The sequence below is a fragment of the Canis aureus genome, chromosome 32 (genome assembly GCF_053574225.1).
Source record: "Canis aureus isolate CA01 chromosome 32, VMU_Caureus_v.1.0, whole genome shotgun sequence".
Taxonomy (NCBI): Eukaryota; Metazoa; Chordata; class Mammalia; order Carnivora; family Canidae; genus Canis; species Canis aureus.
This window is the reverse complement of record NC_135642.1, coordinates 9,336,300-9,352,451: the sequence shown is the minus strand read 5'-3', so window position 1 is coordinate 9,352,451 and position 16,152 is coordinate 9,336,300. Positions and strand designations below refer to the sequence as shown.

The window sequence follows — 16,152 nt, the reverse complement described above, 5'->3', positions numbered from 1 at the left end:
GGCTCGCTGATTTGCTCGGGTCCGCCGGGCTCCTGCCTCCCCTCCCCCCGCCCCCCGGCCGGGGCCGTCCGATCGCACTCGCTGCACATCAGAGGCTCGGCGCGGCGCGCTCCTCCTCGCTCCCGCTCCCGCTCCCGCTCCCCACTCCCGGGATGTGTCTCCGCCGCACGACGGGCTATGGCCACCACGACTTCCGGGTTCCGTCATTTCGTTCTCCCGCCGCCGACCCGCGCCGCCAAACTGAGGCTCTTCTATAAGCCAGGCAGCAGCCAACCTGCCAACACCTACTGACACTCACTCATCTCCCAGAGAGAAAGAGAGCGCGAGAGAGCGAGCGCGAGAGAGCGAGCGCGAGTGAGAGCGAGCGAGCGAGAAAGAGAGAGAGGGAGAGACAAAATACCTACCAGGAAAGGGGGGGAGGAAGTCCAGTTTTTGCAAACTATTCGTTTTTTTTCTCGATTTTTCCCCTCTGCTTTCTTTGAACGATACTTTAAAGAGAGAGGATCACATTAGAGATACCGCGGGGGCCGAGCTAAAGGAGGGGGGGAGGGGGGAGGAAAAAATTCAAGAAGCAGAAACCCCTCGCGGAGTTTTACTGGAAGAAAAAAAACGGGTCTGAAAGATTCCTCCTCTTCATCATCATCAACCATCATTCATTCACTACCTTGACATTCCGGGCTTTGATTGACAGCTGGAGTGGCAAAAAGCCATGAAACACGACAGTTCGGTTACATGTGGGCTGCTGACGGGCCGCTCGTAACCTTCAGTTCGGGGGCTTGACAATTTTTTTTTCTTCTTTTTCTTCTTTTTCTTTTCTTTCTTTTTTTTTTTTTTTTTCAACTGAGGGGAAGAGAAGAGAAAGAGGGGGAAAGGAGGACCGAAAAGGAGGAGGAGGGGAGGGGGGAGGAGGAGGAGGTGGAGGAGGAGGAGGAGGAAGATCAGGAGGAGGAGGAAGAAGAGGAAAAAAGAGAAAAAGAAGAAATATCACAGAAAAAAAAAAAAACTCTTCGTTGTCTTGCCTGGGCTTTTTTTCTCCCCCTAAAAAATAACATATTGGAGAATTGGGAGAAGTCTTTTTGGTTTGGAAAAAAAAAAAAAAGGAATCTTCAGCCTAGATCACTTTCTTATCCGGACTGGGATATTAAATATACGACACATCCAGGAGTTTATTGGAGCGCAGACTGATGGCGCAAAGGGTAGGTTTAAATCTCCAACACTTACCTAGATATAAATCCTCTCCTAAGAGGGGCCTGTCCCGATGCCTCCTCTCCCTTCAACGCTGCTGCTGCTCGCTGCTTGATGATGGCGGCCAGTATTTAAGAAAATAGCAGCAAAATTATTCATCGGCTTTTCCCCCCCGTGCCTCTGCGTGTGTGCGAGTGTGTGTGTGCGTGCGTGTGTGCGTGTCTGGGCGCGCGTGTTCCAGCGCTGTGCGAGCGGGCGGGCGGCGAGTGCGTGTGAGTGGTGTGTGTGTGCGTGTGCAATTGTTACACGCTTTCGCCTCGCTCCAGCTTTTACCCCAGCAGCGCGATTCCCCCGGTTCTCCTGCTGCCGCCGCTGCCGCTGCTGCGCCGCTGCCGCCGCTGCTCCCGCGGCTCGGGGCGGGCACGGGCTGCGTAGGAGCCGCCGCCGCCGCCGGGGCCGCCGCTGGGGCCGCGCTGCCGCAGCCGCTGCGCCGCCGCCTAGACTAGCCTGGGCTGCTTGTTTTGTCTCTGAAATTGACAAGGACGCAGGGAATCCGCTGCTAAATAATGTTTCTGGTAACTTTCACGTTATTCCCCCCTCCCCTCCGCTCCCTGCCCCCGGGGAGGCACTGGCCCCAGCCTTCCCTCGTCCTCGGCGTTCTCCGCCTGATTATTAGCGTTTTTCTCCTCTTTATTTTGTTTCATTTCGCCTTTTGATTTATTGGATCCTCGGGAGGAGGCGAAGGGGGGTTGGGGGTGGGATCCGGGGCTTCCTCCTCCGCTAACTCCACTTCTCCCTCGGTTGGCTCGCTCCGGTTCTGCTGCCTCCGGCCCGAGCGGGACCTCCCGGCGCCCCCTCCGCCCCTGGCCTCGCCGCTCCCCTCTCCCTCCTCTAAACGCTGCTCTCGGTTCAGACTTTTTCATTTTAAAATTTAAGAACATCCCCCGCCCCCCCGCCCCGCAACTTTCAACTCGTTGTTTCGGCTGGTTTGGTTTCTGTGTGTTCAACTCGTGCTCGATACTTTTCTCCTTTCTGACTTTGTTTTTATTTCTCCCTCCCTCCCTCCCTCCCTCTCTCCTGCCCGCCTGCCCCCTCTTCCCTTCCCCTTTCCCTTCCCACCCCCTCCCCATTCCTCTCCCACTTCTCTCCGGCTTCCTTCTCCCGGCTTCTCTTTCTGTTCCCGCTCGGCTCTCCCTCACCTCCCGCGCCCCCTCCCCTGGCCGGGCGCGACAGTACGATGAGCTGCCCCATTACGGCGGGATGGACGGAGTAGGGGTGCCTGCTTCCATGTACGGAGACCCTCACGCGCCGCGGCCGATCCCCCCGGTTCACCACCTGAACCACGGGCCGCCGCTCCACGCCACGCAGCACTACGGCGCGCACGCCCCGCACCCCAATGTCATGCCGGCCAGCATGGGATCCGCTGTCAACGACGCCTTGAAGCGGGACAAGGACGCGATCTATGGGTAAACCAACCCCCCTCCTCCCGACCCCGCGTGCCGTTTGTGAGTGCGAGTGTGTGTTCGTCTCTGTGGGAGTTGAGGGGATGGTCGACCGAGTGGGGAGTTATTTCTGCAGGGGAGGGGGCTGGGAACCGCTTGCCTTCCCTTCAGAAAGGACAGAGACGGGGGCCTGCTCTTCGTCGCCTAAGTGTAAGTCCCCGAAAGATGAGGCTTCCTCCGCCCCCACGACCCTGTCACTCCGGACCCCACCGCCCAGAGTGACTTGAGTCCTGAGAATTTTGCCAGGGCCTTCTCCCCAAGGACGGGATTCCTGGCCAAAGGACGCAGCACTGGTCCTTCCCGGCCCCCTAACAGAGGCCTTGACGAAGGAGAAAGTTTCCTACCGATAAGGAGCAACTTTGGGGTTTTGTTTTGTTTTGTTTTTGGCTTGTTTGTTTGTTTGGGTTTTTGGTTTGGTTTGGGGTTTTTTTTTTTTTTCTTTCTTTCTTTCTTTCTTTCTTTTTTTTCCTCCTCTGTTTCCTACCGGGAGTCTGGGAGTCACTAAATGCAGCCTGAGCTGGGATCAGAGCTGCTTCTGTCGGCCAGGAAGTCCTAATCACCCACTTCTTAATTCTCTGTAAATAAAGGGGGTAGACCTTGACGTGCCCCCGGGTGGAAGGGACTTGGTGCTTGCATAGAGCTGCTCTAAGGAGGAGTGAGGAAGATGGCTAGAAATTACGTATTTTATATTCTGAGAGAACTCGGAGAGGCGTGGAGGTGCACGGTCCCAGAGTGGACCACTGGTGCTATAGAGTAGGTGGGGAAGGCGGCGGTTTGCGAGGGGAGGGGACGCTCGGTAAACGGCCACTGAGCCTGAAGCCGGAGGCCGCAAGCATCCCGAAGGGTAGCTAAACCGCCCCGAGGAACACAAAGGGCAGACGCGCACGCACACTTCCAAGTTTTAACACTCGATGTATTTATTTTTGCCTGCTGGAGAAATGTGGTCTTTGGAAGGAAGCTCCTCCGCGTTTCACATTCCTATTATTTTGCCCCCCCCCCCCACACACACAAGGGCTTTACTAGAAGTAGAGCAAACAAGTTTATAAGGCAAGAGGGTGAAGAGGTTGGAAGAGCACTCTCTCCGATTTAGATGTAGGAAATAACGCTTCGGGTGTATATATAGGTGAAGCCTTCGGCCTCCTTCGAAATAACCATTAATTTGCAGAGTTAAAGCAATTCTTTAAAAAAAAAATTTTTTTTCCACAAAGTGTGCCTTTCTTGAGAGGTCAGGGCTGGGGATGAGGGGGTTGGTTCGGCGGTCTCCGTAGTGTGGGGATTGGGTCTGGATCAGCCCGAGCCCCAGACCGCCTAAGCTGCTTGGATGTTTCATTACCTCCAACGGAGGCTTTTCTTACTTGGCGGGCTGAAGTGGCCAGGGGCTTCTCCGTCTCGATCTGAGGGGCTCCTGAGCTCAGGGGGAGGGCCAGGCCGTTTTTCCTTTCTGTTTCTGGCCCAGGCTCGGCTGGCTAAGGAAGGGTTGTAAAGTGTGATGCGTGCCTGTTTTATTAAAGAAGGAATCCGAACCCTCCAAACTTGTTGATTACAGTTCTTGCTCCTTCCCCTCTGCACCCCGTCTCCGTGTGTGTGTCTCTGCGTGGCGCTGCCCGTTAGGCACCCGTTGTTTCCTCTGTTAGCTCTGGTCTTTGAGAAGTGCGAGCTGGCGACCTGCACTCCCCGGGAACCCGGAGTGGCCGGCGGAGACGTCTGCTCCTCCGACTCCTTCAACGAGGACATCGCGGTCTTCGCCAAGCAGGTCCAACCTTCTTGACCCACTCACCCTCCTGCAGACCCTCACTCCCCCTCCCCTTTCCTCGGAGCAGTACATGAAAGAGGAGGAAAAGGCAGGGACACCCGATCTGTTCCTCTGGCCCAGCCTGTGCTCTTCGCCTCCTCCCCATCCCTGAGCCTGGAGGCGAATTGGAAGCGGAGATAAATATGGGTGTTTGTTTTTCCCCCCAGCCAGGAATACAGGGGCTCGACCCTCGAATTAAAGTTGACCTGCTCCTAATCTGGGGCTTGGCCTTTTCCCCCGCCTGCAGCTACTTGAACAAGTATTGGGGATAGGGCCTGGGAGGGTAGGAAGCTGGGCGCCTCATGGGGCGGTGCGCGCCGGGCGCTAAGGTGAGGGAGGCTGAGAGCCACGGCCCCTTAGACGGCTGCAGAAGGGGGTGCTCGGCCCAGAGAACGGCCCAGAGTTCCCAGCTACGGCATAGCAGCTCCAGGCACCCCGTAGTAGGGCGAGGAGTAGAAGGCCCCAGAACTTTTTCAAGCGAACCCACTAATTTAGGGCACTGGTTTGTTTCCTGTATTTTCCCAAAGCCCCTCCACTCTTCCCGGCCACTGCTCTTCCGCCATAGACCCGCGCACACAGTGTAGTCCGTGGCGGCGTTTCTCCTCTTTTAGGTTGGGGTGGTAGTTCACTTTGGCTTTCCCTGCTTCTTACAGGTTCGCGCCGAAAAGCCACTTTTTTCCTCGAATCCAGAGCTGGACAACTTGGTAAGGCTGGCCGTTTCTTGCCTTTCCCCAGCCTGCCCGCCCCCCGCCCTTGCCTGGAAGCACCCACCGTCCCCCCGGAACTCCGGGCAGTTGGAGCAGAGCCCTCTTTCTGCAGCCCGGGAGCGACAGGGAGGAAGGGAACAGCTTAGAGCCCCCCGCAAGGGAGATGGGAGGTGAGAGGTGGGGATGGACCTCCGGAACAGCGGAGGCCGGGGAGCAGCAAGCGGGGACACAGCGCCCCGATTGCGAGCAGGGGATGAGTCCCAGATCTCGGCTGCGAGAAGTGAGTGATTCCCACTGTTTGCCAGGGTAGGCAGCCGAGCCCCCGGCAGCTCACCCGAAGGAAGTCACCGCTGGCGCAGCGGCGGAGGGCGGGCGGGGAGATGGGGGAGGGACGCAGGGGGCATGCGGGCGCGGGCCACTTTTAGGTGCGATTCTTTTGCTAATTTGCACAATTTCAATATTAAAAGTACTTAAATCCGTTTTCAAAGGCCTTGCTTCACCATTCATCTTGAGTATTTCCTTCTTTAGTAAGGACGGATTTCGCAGGGTGTGCTGTTCTAAAAAGCTTTCTCTGAAGAAGCGGATTTTTTTTTTTTTTTTTTTTTTTTTTTAATTTGGCCTGAGGTCGAGAGAGGGGACGGTTAAAGACTGGCGGAGAAAGAAGGCCTGGCCTTGGAAAGCAGTCCTTACAAATAGCTCAGTGAACACAGGGGGCAAAGATACTAGATGCTTCGGCTCAGGTTGAGTCTGATTCCTACCCCGTGGCCAATGAAGCAGAGATGATCAGTAATCATTTGTTTTTTTCTGACGATTTTTCAATGTGTGGGTTTTGCGTGGCCACTTGCCTGTTTCTTCTCCCCAGTTCAATAACCTCAGCACCCCACCCCACCCCCACTCAGGACTTCTGAGTCACAGAGCCTTAACTCCACACTCTAAACTTTTCTTTCAGATGATACAAGCAATACAAGTACTAAGGTTTCATCTTTTGGAGTTAGAAAAGGTAAGCAGGAAACGACACTCCCCATTTTGATTTAGCCACTCTCCTTTCTTAGTTGACTTGGGATGTCTTTGAGCACCTGGAGGTTTTGAGCAACTTTGTTACCACGTCTGTCCTTCGGATTGCTCCTTAAGGAGGGTCTCAGAGGAAGGGTGAATTAGAACAGCCCTGCCTGCTTCCCCCTCCCGCCTTTTTCCCCAGGCATTCAGGATTATTTTGAAATGCAGCAAACCATTTGTGTTACTGGACATTCAGCCTGCTTGCATCTCTATTAGCTTAGCTCACCCTCAGACCAGACCAAGTGTTAGGTGCAAGTAGAGGGAATCATCCTCGCTGGGGTGTCTTTACATTGCTCTGCAGCTCAATCACTTTCCCCTGGAAACATACAAAACTCTTAGCTTATTGAATCGCAAATGCCAATGCTATTCCCAGTTCCAGTGTTTTAACATTTTGATGTTATCATCAAATGGGATTTTCCCCCTTGGACTCCCAGTCTGAACCCAGTTATTTCCAGTCCAGTTTTTTTCTCTCTTTATTGTAACTTGTTGCTCAGGGAAGTCTCTGGAGAATAATATCTGCTGCAACAATTGCTCTATTGTTTCCTTGCCTTCAAGTATTACACCCATTAATTAGAGTTAGTTTGGAAGACATTGCACTGTTGCCCTTTCCACATGTAACCTTGCAACCTGATTTTTCCCCCTTTAAAAATGTAACAAAACAATAACAAGAACAATACAAGCTAAACCCTCCACCATGAATCCTCCTTTTTTAGGTCCACGAACTGTGTGATAACTTCTGCCATCGGTACATTAGCTGTTTGAAGGGGAAAATGCCCATCGACCTTGTCATCGATGAAAGAGACGGCAGCTCCAAGTCAGATCACGAAGAACTTTCAGGCTCCTCTACAAATCTCGCTGACCATGTAAGTCTGAGAGCCCTTTGGCGTTCTTTTGAGACCCCTGGCTAAAGCATTAAAAAAAAAAAAAACCAAAGAAACAAACAAAAAAAACTTGTAACAATTAGCTGAGCTCAAACTTAGTTTTCTTTTTAAATGATCTGGTCTCTTGGGGGGGGGGGGTGTCTTTTCTCCCTTTCACACTACCTCTGCCCTACCTTTCCTCTTCGTTTTGCCCTTTCCTGGCCCCCTTTCTTATTTATATGGCGAACCAAAGAGACCAGGGAGTTGATAGAGTCATTTGTGCTCTTCATGTGTAAAGTTTCCTGCATTTGGTGGCTTGAGTGTTAGCAAATTGTCTGTTTGATATGGTGCCTGCTGCCTTCTCTGCCTTCTCAACTCTGTGTAATCAGTGCAGCAGGGACAGAGAGGCAAGTCAGCTAGCTTGGGAGCTTGGTGGTGGGGGGGGGGGGGTGTGTGGAACTGAACGATGAGAGGAACTGGGGAGGGGGGCTGCTGACTTCCAGGGTCTCATAGAGTGACAATCCTGAGAATTATTGGCAACCTTGCATTGCATTCGAAATAAAAGGAGTGAACACATTATGATTCTCTGAGCTTTTGCTCTGTAGAAACTTATTGTCAGTATATGGACTTATTGCCAAGTGCCCGAAGCATCTTCATAATAAAAGACAGTAACTTTGATGAAACAATTATTCACAATGTAATACACAAAGCTGAAGGGAACTGCGATTGAGTAACCATAGGTTAGTGGTTGAATTTTAACACTTAAACAGTTGGTGAATGAAGACAGAGTAGTAAGGAATGACTGTGTATGTCAGGCCAGGATGGGAGATTTTCTATTCTCTGTTTAATCCTATTTTGGAACTGATCTAGGGACTCTGATGCAAAAAAAAAAAAAAAAAAAGAAAGAAAGAAAGAAAGAAAAGAAGAAAGAAAGAAAAAAAGCATATGTAGTGAGACTGAAAATTTGAAAAAGAAGCAAAGAGAAGAAAGATTGCAGCTGGTAGGAAAGGCAAGAGTGGCAAGGTTAAAGAGTGGGTGTGAACAGCAGTTTATTTATAGGAACTCAAGCTGGGGGTGGGGGACAGGGCGTCTATAGATTATATTCTATTGAGCTTACAACCTAAGCGATATAGGCTATAGTCTAATAATTTGCTGGCTGAAATATTAATTTAACACTTTGTGGAGTTAAACAGGCTTCGAAGCTTGAAGGCAGTTTGCATCCCCGCCCCCCCCCCCCCCCAATTCCTGGGTGTTAACAGGAATGGATTGAGATGCCTTGAGAATAAACCTTCTATGAGGTTCTTTATCTCCCCCCACCTCCAAAAAAAAAGTTTTGAAATACACAATCATATATTTTAATTATTAGCCTTTGTACTGTATAGAAAGCCAGCCTAAGAACAAAAGTTAAAAAAAAAAAAAACACAAAAAACCTCAATCCTGGTTGTCTAGTTCTGAGACAGAATAAATACTATGGTGTTGAAAGCTCCTGTGCCCACCTTTATTCTTGGCTTTTTCCATCATGATGGGGGGAACTTCGAGGGGCTCTTTTGTATTTCAGTGTATTAATAACTAAAATCAAAAGGGTGCAGCAAGCAGCTATGAAAAGTTTACTTGCTGCTGTGTGGCTATATGATGAGGATTGTTGTCTACAGGCATGACACCACCTTAGAAATATGTGTTGTTGTTGTAATTTATTTGTTTATTTTCATCACTTCCTGTTTCTCAATTCAAATACATTCTGCAATGTTGGAGGAATGGGAAGGCGTCTAGTTACATGGTTTATAGAATGAGAGGTTCACAGTTATCTGCAGAAACGTTTCTTGTGACATTTCTAGGGGTCTTGACTACTTGGTTTTCTAGGATAGTTTCTTGGCAATTGTTTTTCAAGTGGATATGTGTAACTAGAACATGTAGATGTTTACATAGAAGAGATGAGATAAACTAGGCTGTTTAGGGTATTGGATGATAGTGCCAATTTATGAAACTATCTTAATATTTAAATTACACTCAGAAAGGAAGTGGCACCTAAGAGGATAGCGCTTTAATAATTTAACAATCATCATCTTTGGATAAAAGAGTCAACTGTAACATTTGTTGCTCCACTTTCAGGCCCCCAATCAAGTAAAGATGACAACTGATTTATTTTGAACCCATGAGGGCTTGCCACCTCATTGGGCATCATAATTTAAAGCCTTTTATTTCCTGGAGATCTGAACTATAACATTTTTACTTTAGCCCCCTGCTATTTGTTTTGAAAGGAAGCAAGAATTTGTTCCGCCAGGCACACCGAGGGGGAAATGACGAGATTTGCTGCAGACTTGAATTTGATGCAGGAGGGGAAAGAAGACCTTGTGGGGCTTTCACCATTTTTTATCTTTTTGTACCAGAGGTACATGGGTTATATGTTCATTTTCAAGGCATCTCCCTCCAAAGTGAATTTGCTTATGTTTCTGCCTCTCCTGCAAATGTACCCTCCCTTCACCACCACCACCACCCACCAGAAAGGGGAAAATACTGCAGCACTACTACCTGAAAGGTGGTATGAGTGGACACTTTCAGCATGTAAATGTCCAATTTGAATCTCCAGGTTTATTTTTTCATTTGCTTTGATATGCATATTTAATACATTGCCCCAGGCTAGATCTCATTTGGTGCACGCTGGGGCAGGGGTGATGATGAGCCACTTCAGAAGGACAGAGACAGCGTGTTGTTTTCTCTGTGTTATCTGTTGGCCCACCATTCTGATCTGCTGCGCTTCCTCGTGGTTTTATTTGCACATGAAATGCCGAGAGCATTTCAACTTATTGGCTATGAATAATGACAGCTAAAAAAGAAGTGTAGTTTAATTTGTTGTGTGCCAAGGTTTCTCTTGTGGAGGTGACAGTTTGTGACAGCTGTTTGACACCCCCAAAACACATACACCTCTATACTTATTAAGTGGTATCAAGCTGCATTGTGTGTGTGTGTGTGTGTGTGTGTGTGTGTGTGTGTTCAAGGAAGGAATGGGCAAGGAAAGAGAGAGAGTGAAATAAAAGAATAAATGTGTAATTTTGTGTAGTGGAAAGCAGAGAGAAAAGTGTCAGGAACAAGATATTAGGTGCCGAAATAGACTTCTATTTTCATATTGAAAAATTTGCAAAGAAAACCAAATGAAAGTAATTGCTACAAATATCTTGAAAGCAAGTATTTTTGGCAGGCTTTTAAGAATGAGTTTTATATACTATTACATGGTAAATCAGGCTGTTGTCATGCTGATTTCACATTCTGTAATTTTATGTAAATAATCTGATGTAACACTGATAAAAATACAACCAGAGTGTCCTAACCTTTCATATGTTACATTCATTAGATATACTGAACCCGTTCATTTATTATCGGCATTTACATGATGGGCATGATGATAAAAAAAAAGTTTGGAATTAAATAGAAAATGAAATTTGCCACATTGGCTCCTAGTTTGTTTTTAGTAAATCCATGATGAATACTTATGTTTTTATATTATAATATAGTTTATTTTATATTCTTATTCTACATGAGAGTAATTGTTATTGGTAGAAAACAACTATTACAGTATTCTTTGGAATATTGGGAAGAAGAAAATAAGACGGTTAAAGGAAATAGAACTCTGTTTTCCAGCTGCAAGTCATGTTAGGTTTCCCAGACATCCAAATTTATTATGTTTAAAATAAACATGTCAAGAAACCAATTCTTTAAAAAAAAAAACTTTCCAACTTGAAAACTATTGTGGAATATTCATATTTCTCCTAGTCTGTAGTATTTCTAAATAATAGGTGATATCCACATTTTCTACTTTACGTAGATCTAGCCTTTAAATCTAGTGCAGCCAAATAAAATATATCTTTACATTTTCATTCAAAGATCTCACATATCTCTAGAACAGTGTTAGATAAATGAAATATATCTGTTTGAAATATATTCTCTGAGCCAAGCTCTATTTGCCTGAAGTGCATACAGCTCTATCATTATTTGTAATTAATGTTCATAAGGACCTCGTCTTATTTATTTATTTCTTTTCGGATGAATTAAAGATAGGAAAGAAAATACAACTTTATCTGTTAATAGTTCATGACAGGTGCCTTAAAATTGTCTAACTCGGATAATACGATTAATAAAAAAATGTTAATTTCTATGTTGAAAGCTCTATAAATGAAGATGTGCTGTTTTTTTTTTTTTTTTTTTTGCTTCTCTGAATATGTCAAGTTTATTGATCTATATACAGCTTTTAAAAATGGGTTAAGTTGAGGGGAGAATCCCCAGAACCTTGTCGCTGATGGAATACAGGCCAACGTCTAGCAGGGATTAGGCAGCAAGGTGAGGGGTAGTAGCCTTAGGTGATTATAAAATATCAAGGCGAAAATAATGGGATTTGATAATAATATTAATAATATTAATAATACAGATGATTTATTTTATCAGATAGTCTCTTAAATTCTGAGATTAGACCTTGTGGTGTGTTATCCAAGGTCTCCAGGGACCCATTCCAGGAAAGTTCTGTCTCTGAGTTCTGTCCACCAGCGCAACATGGCGGGGTCATGAGTTCTCTGTTGTTATTGTTATGTAGCTTCTAAAGGTTGGTTGTTGTGTAGCTTCTGAAGGTTGGTTGTTGTGTAGTTTCTGAAGGTTGATAGCTCTTCTGTCAGTTTTCCATTCAAAAGAATTATATTATTTAAATTACTTCGGTTGTGCAGTTGAAGTATGTTTGCAGGGTAACTGTGATGAGATGAGATTAAACAAACACTTGACAACCACTGACATTCACTATCAGATGAAAATTTTGATATTTTAAAAATTGATTTCCTATTTTTTTCAGACTGAACATTTTATGGAATTTCCCAACGCAATTCAGAATTATTGGAAACATTTTATAATGCGATGGTATACCAACAAAACAAGAAATTTCTCTTTTTTCTAAAAGTTGCTCCATTAAATAGAGGGATTCATTTTTTTTTTAATTTTGGTATTTGTTTTTGGAATTTGCAAAGAGTACTTGCCACTTCTTTGAGAGTTACTCACATATTAATTCCCGAAGCTTAATAAAGGTGGAAGCAGGGAGATGAGGGAAAGACCCCAGCTCTATTTACATTTTTAAAGAGTGAGTCCATGTTATGAAAGCATACATGGTTCTCTTGAGTTCTTATGTCAACTTTAGAATAATGAAGTTGAAATTTCAACATTTTTTCAAACCATATGATTAACGTTTTTAACTTCTGTAGGCTTGACTAGCTCATGATAGGAATCCTCATCTTATTCAAAAAAATTATTTTTTGCACAATGTTAATTAGGTACTAAAACATCATAAAGTCATAGGGAATGTGTTCCATATTAATTACGTGCGGTGATGCAAGCATATCTTTTGCCTTTGTTGTTTAAGCATATTGAGTCAAATTAGTTTTGTGTGCTTCATTTGCTGGTTAAAATATCTTTATATATGTTTACTATTGCTTTCTACCTACAAGCATATATTCTGAATTACTACTCTATTGTCTAAGTTCATATATATATTCTGACTTGGTGTTATAGATCATGTTTTAGAAGTGTAGATTTTAGCAAATCAAATGCTTATTTTAAAGTATTTTTTTGATAATAGAAATAAGAAGTAGCAGTGACCTTAGGGATTATCTGGCCTAACTTCTTAATTTTAAAGAGATAAAGGAAACCAGTCCCAGGGAAATGAAGTGCATCACTTGCTTAAGGCTGCCCATTCAGTTAGAGGTGGCACCCTAGTGTCATAATTCGAATCTAATGCTCTCTTTCTCCTATATCACATCCACTGAATCACCTTTTCATTTGGGGTCTAAGATGAGTTTTGGATTATTTTAGATAGAACCCGTATGTAGTGTGGCTTTTTTTTTTTTCTTTTTGAAGCCTAATACATTTTACTTCCCCAGTCAGTTTTGTATTTATTTAGAAACACTCATACATTTTACTCCATTGTCTTTTTGCAACGGGAGAACCATGAGCATTGTGGGATCGTTTAAACAGGGCAATACCGCCAGTTCACGAGGACTTATTAAGTATTTTCCTATGGGCAGGTCCCCACTGCAATGCCATAGTGGTATAAAATGTTACAATTCCCACCATATCTGCAATCTCAACAAAAGAGGCACGTGCATGTTTTGCTTCCTATACCCAGAGACTCCTGTCCTATCCATGCTCTTTCCCAGATTTAGCAAAAACCAGTGATGGTGCTGTTTCGTTTCTTTTCTTTTCTTTTCTTTTTTCTTTTCTTTTCTTTTCTTTTCTTTTCTTTTCTTTCTTTCTTTCTTTTTCTTATTTCTTTTTTTTTTTTAATTTCAAGGGAGAAAACACTGGCAGAATTGTGTTTTCTAGGGAAAGCTGTGTGTAAATGAGAAACAGAGAAGAGCAGCAGAGTGATCTCCTGTGGCCCCGCTACTACAAGCACTCCCCATCTTGTCTCATGCTTTTATATTAATTACAACTTGCATTATCAGCTGTGAGTCTGTAGCCCAGCAAATAGAAAATACTGCCCCTGGAGACCTAGCTTCTTATATCTATTTTCCATCTCCTTCTATTGTGTTCCACTCAGTATTCACTGCTTTTCTCCTGCTAACACTGCTCTTTAACACAATTACGTCAGAGCAAGAAGAGAACCATATTTGACTCCCAATTATTAAAGCCACTGGGAATAGAAACATGTTCACTCCTTGCCCTCGAGTGTCTTCATGATACTTCGGTTGGAGAACAGGACGCATGTAGTGGAATGCATGTACCTGAGTGCTCACCCACACTCAGAGAGCATTTCTCTGTATTTTGTACATACATCATGTGTTTCACCTGCTTTCATCCGCCACTTTGGTTTCAAAATTCACTAAACTTCTGCATATAATTTGGCAGAAAGCCAGGCAGTTATTCTTGAAGGATGTAAATTTGGAGAGCATCTAGGGAGGAAGAAAGAGGTTGTGATACAAATAAATATTTCAGTCTAGGGGGAAAAAAAACAGTGTTATGGGTAAAGGGTTATATTTTATCTGTCCATGTAGGTTGTGGTTTTTTTTATGACCAGGAAGGTAGCAGTTTTTTATGGACCAGATTATCAGCGTTTGTCTTTGGATATGATCAAGTCACCATGGGGTAGCTGGATATGGACAACTTTGGGGTAACTCCGCAGCCCTGAAGCCCCAGGGAAATCCATCTGTTTTTTTTCTACTTTCAAATGAGATGAATGCCATGGTACTCCTGAGTTTGTGTCAGTCTCTCAAATGGGTCATGATACTCGAGACACTCTATGGAAATAAACATCCTCTGACACTTGTTGGGGACAGCATTTTTGAGGATGTGAGGGAGGAAAGAGGAGAGACAGGGGCATGGTATGTTAAATAGTAAACAGGAGCAAATTTTAGGACCTGGCAGAAAAACCAAAGACCCAAGTCGCTCAGAGGCATCAGCTGCCTTTAAAGTAATATTTGCTTATATGGCTAATTTTTCACCCCTTCGCTTTAGAAAGCACCCCCTCCAAAAACCATTGAAGGAAGTTACAGTGAATCGTACATTATAAGGTCTGTCTTTAAAAACTCGGCACAGGTTTGACTGTTCAGGACAAACCAGTATTTTCAGTTGCAGGAAGTCCTTTTGAGCAGCAGCTTCAAGTCACTGTAGTGCCCAAATCAAAAGATTTGCCCCAGCTTCATTTGAATGATGATATAATAGTTGTTGGATGACATTTACCTTAAAACATGGTTGAGATGTTAGTGGTTAATTATTGTAATTTTCATGAGGGATAAGGAGCTTTTATAGCAGCTGCTTAATAAAAAGCCTGCAGTGCATAAAATTAACATCACTTACTGTATACACTGAGAAGTTTAGCCTAGGCCAAGGTGATTCAGTTATTTCATTTTCTGATAGAAGGCTCTAGCCAGTGTTCTTGTAGGACCAACTCATGCCATGCTTTTCTCTTCTTTCTTTCTTTCTTTCTTTCTTTCTTTCTTTCTTTCTTTCTTTCTTTCTTTCCTTCCTTCCTTCCTTCCTTCCTTCCTTCCTTCCTTCTTTCTTTCTTTCTTTTTCTTTCTTTCTTTCTTTCTTTCTTTCTTTCTTTCTTTCTTTCTTCTTTCTTCTTTCTTTTCTCTCTTTCTTTCTTTTTCTTCCCTCTCTCTTTCTTTTTTTCATGTAATTCTTCTAGCTCTTTATCTGATTACCATCCAGCGAACAGCTGACATGAAGAGGCTGCAAAGCTTGAAGAGCCCCTGTATTTTTTTTTTAAAGATTTTATTTATTTATTCATGAGAGACACAGAGAGAAGGCAGAGGTACAGGTAGAGGGAGAAGCAGGCTCCGTGCAGGGAGCCCGATCTGGGACTCGATCCTGGAAATCCGGGATCACACCCCGAGCCAAAGGCAGAGGCTCAACCTCTGAGCCACCCAGGCATCCTGAGCCCCTGTATTCTATTTGCCTTTAAAACTATGGGAGTGGTTTCTAACTTAAATAAAAAGAAGAATCACAGGCATGACTTTGTCCCAACACAGACAACACAGAACCTTGATTTTCATTTTGTTCTACTCTATTCTCTGATCTGCTTTCTAAAACATACCTTTAGATATCCAAGCCTGTGCTGTATTAATGGCCATAAGATTTCTGCTTAGGATTTTCACTTTGAATCAGTTGCTTGTCTGGTAGCAGTGCCAGTACCATTAATTGATATGGATATTTCTGATCTATAGAGTTTGGGGTCATTTCATCATCTTTCGAAAATGCTGAATGTGAATTTGCAGTCAGTTTGTAGACCTGTAGAGGGAAGAAAAGGGGGCTTTGTTGTTGTTGTCCCAATTAAGAATAGTCCCTTATTTTTGTCTCACAATGGTTTCTTGATTTTATTTTGATATAATTTTATATTCTATATATACATTAGAGTTGATGTAGAAGAAAATGATGGACTGAATTTCTTTTTCTGGATAAACTATATATAATGACACCATGGCAAGATTGCTTTCAGATGGTCAAGATGTTTGCATGTTGCCTATAGGCATGTCTGAATCCTTATTTACCAATTCTTATGAGAAGGAATTGCATAGTCT

At 44.6% G+C, this 16,152-nt stretch overlaps 1 protein-coding gene and 1 long non-coding RNA gene across 16 annotated transcripts in view; one reads left to right on the top strand and one right to left on the bottom strand.

Annotated features, from left to right (window-relative positions):
- LOC144302966 (uncharacterized) overlaps positions 1-1,604 on the bottom strand; it is a 57,019-nt gene extending 55,415 nt beyond the window's left edge. For all 3 annotated transcript variants that reach the window (XR_013370003.1, XR_013370000.1, XR_013370002.1), the window contains exon 1: positions 1,222-1,604. This is a non-coding gene — a long non-coding RNA (uncharacterized LOC144302966). The remainder of the gene's footprint in view (positions 1-1,221) is intronic.
- MEIS2 (Meis homeobox 2) overlaps positions 63-16,152 on the top strand; it is a 205,710-nt gene continuing 189,620 nt past the window's right edge. For 4 of the 13 annotated variants that reach the window (XM_077880520.1, XM_077880518.1, XM_077880530.1 and 1 more), the window contains exons 1-6: positions 66-1,196; positions 2,419-2,651; positions 4,299-4,440; positions 5,133-5,183; positions 6,136-6,186; positions 6,956-7,105. In XM_077880520.1, the coding sequence (XP_077736646.1) occupies positions 1,185-1,196; positions 2,419-2,651; positions 4,299-4,440; positions 5,133-5,183; positions 6,136-6,186; positions 6,956-7,105 (639 nt within the window). In that variant the 5' untranslated portion in view covers positions 66-1,184. Of the gene's footprint in view, positions 1,197-1,390; positions 1,458-1,617; positions 1,761-2,418; positions 2,652-4,298; positions 4,441-5,132; positions 5,184-6,135; positions 6,187-6,955; positions 7,106-16,152 lie in introns of those variants that run through there. The other 9 variants (XM_077880526.1, XM_077880525.1, XM_077880524.1 and 6 more) reach the window with 6 other exon arrangements.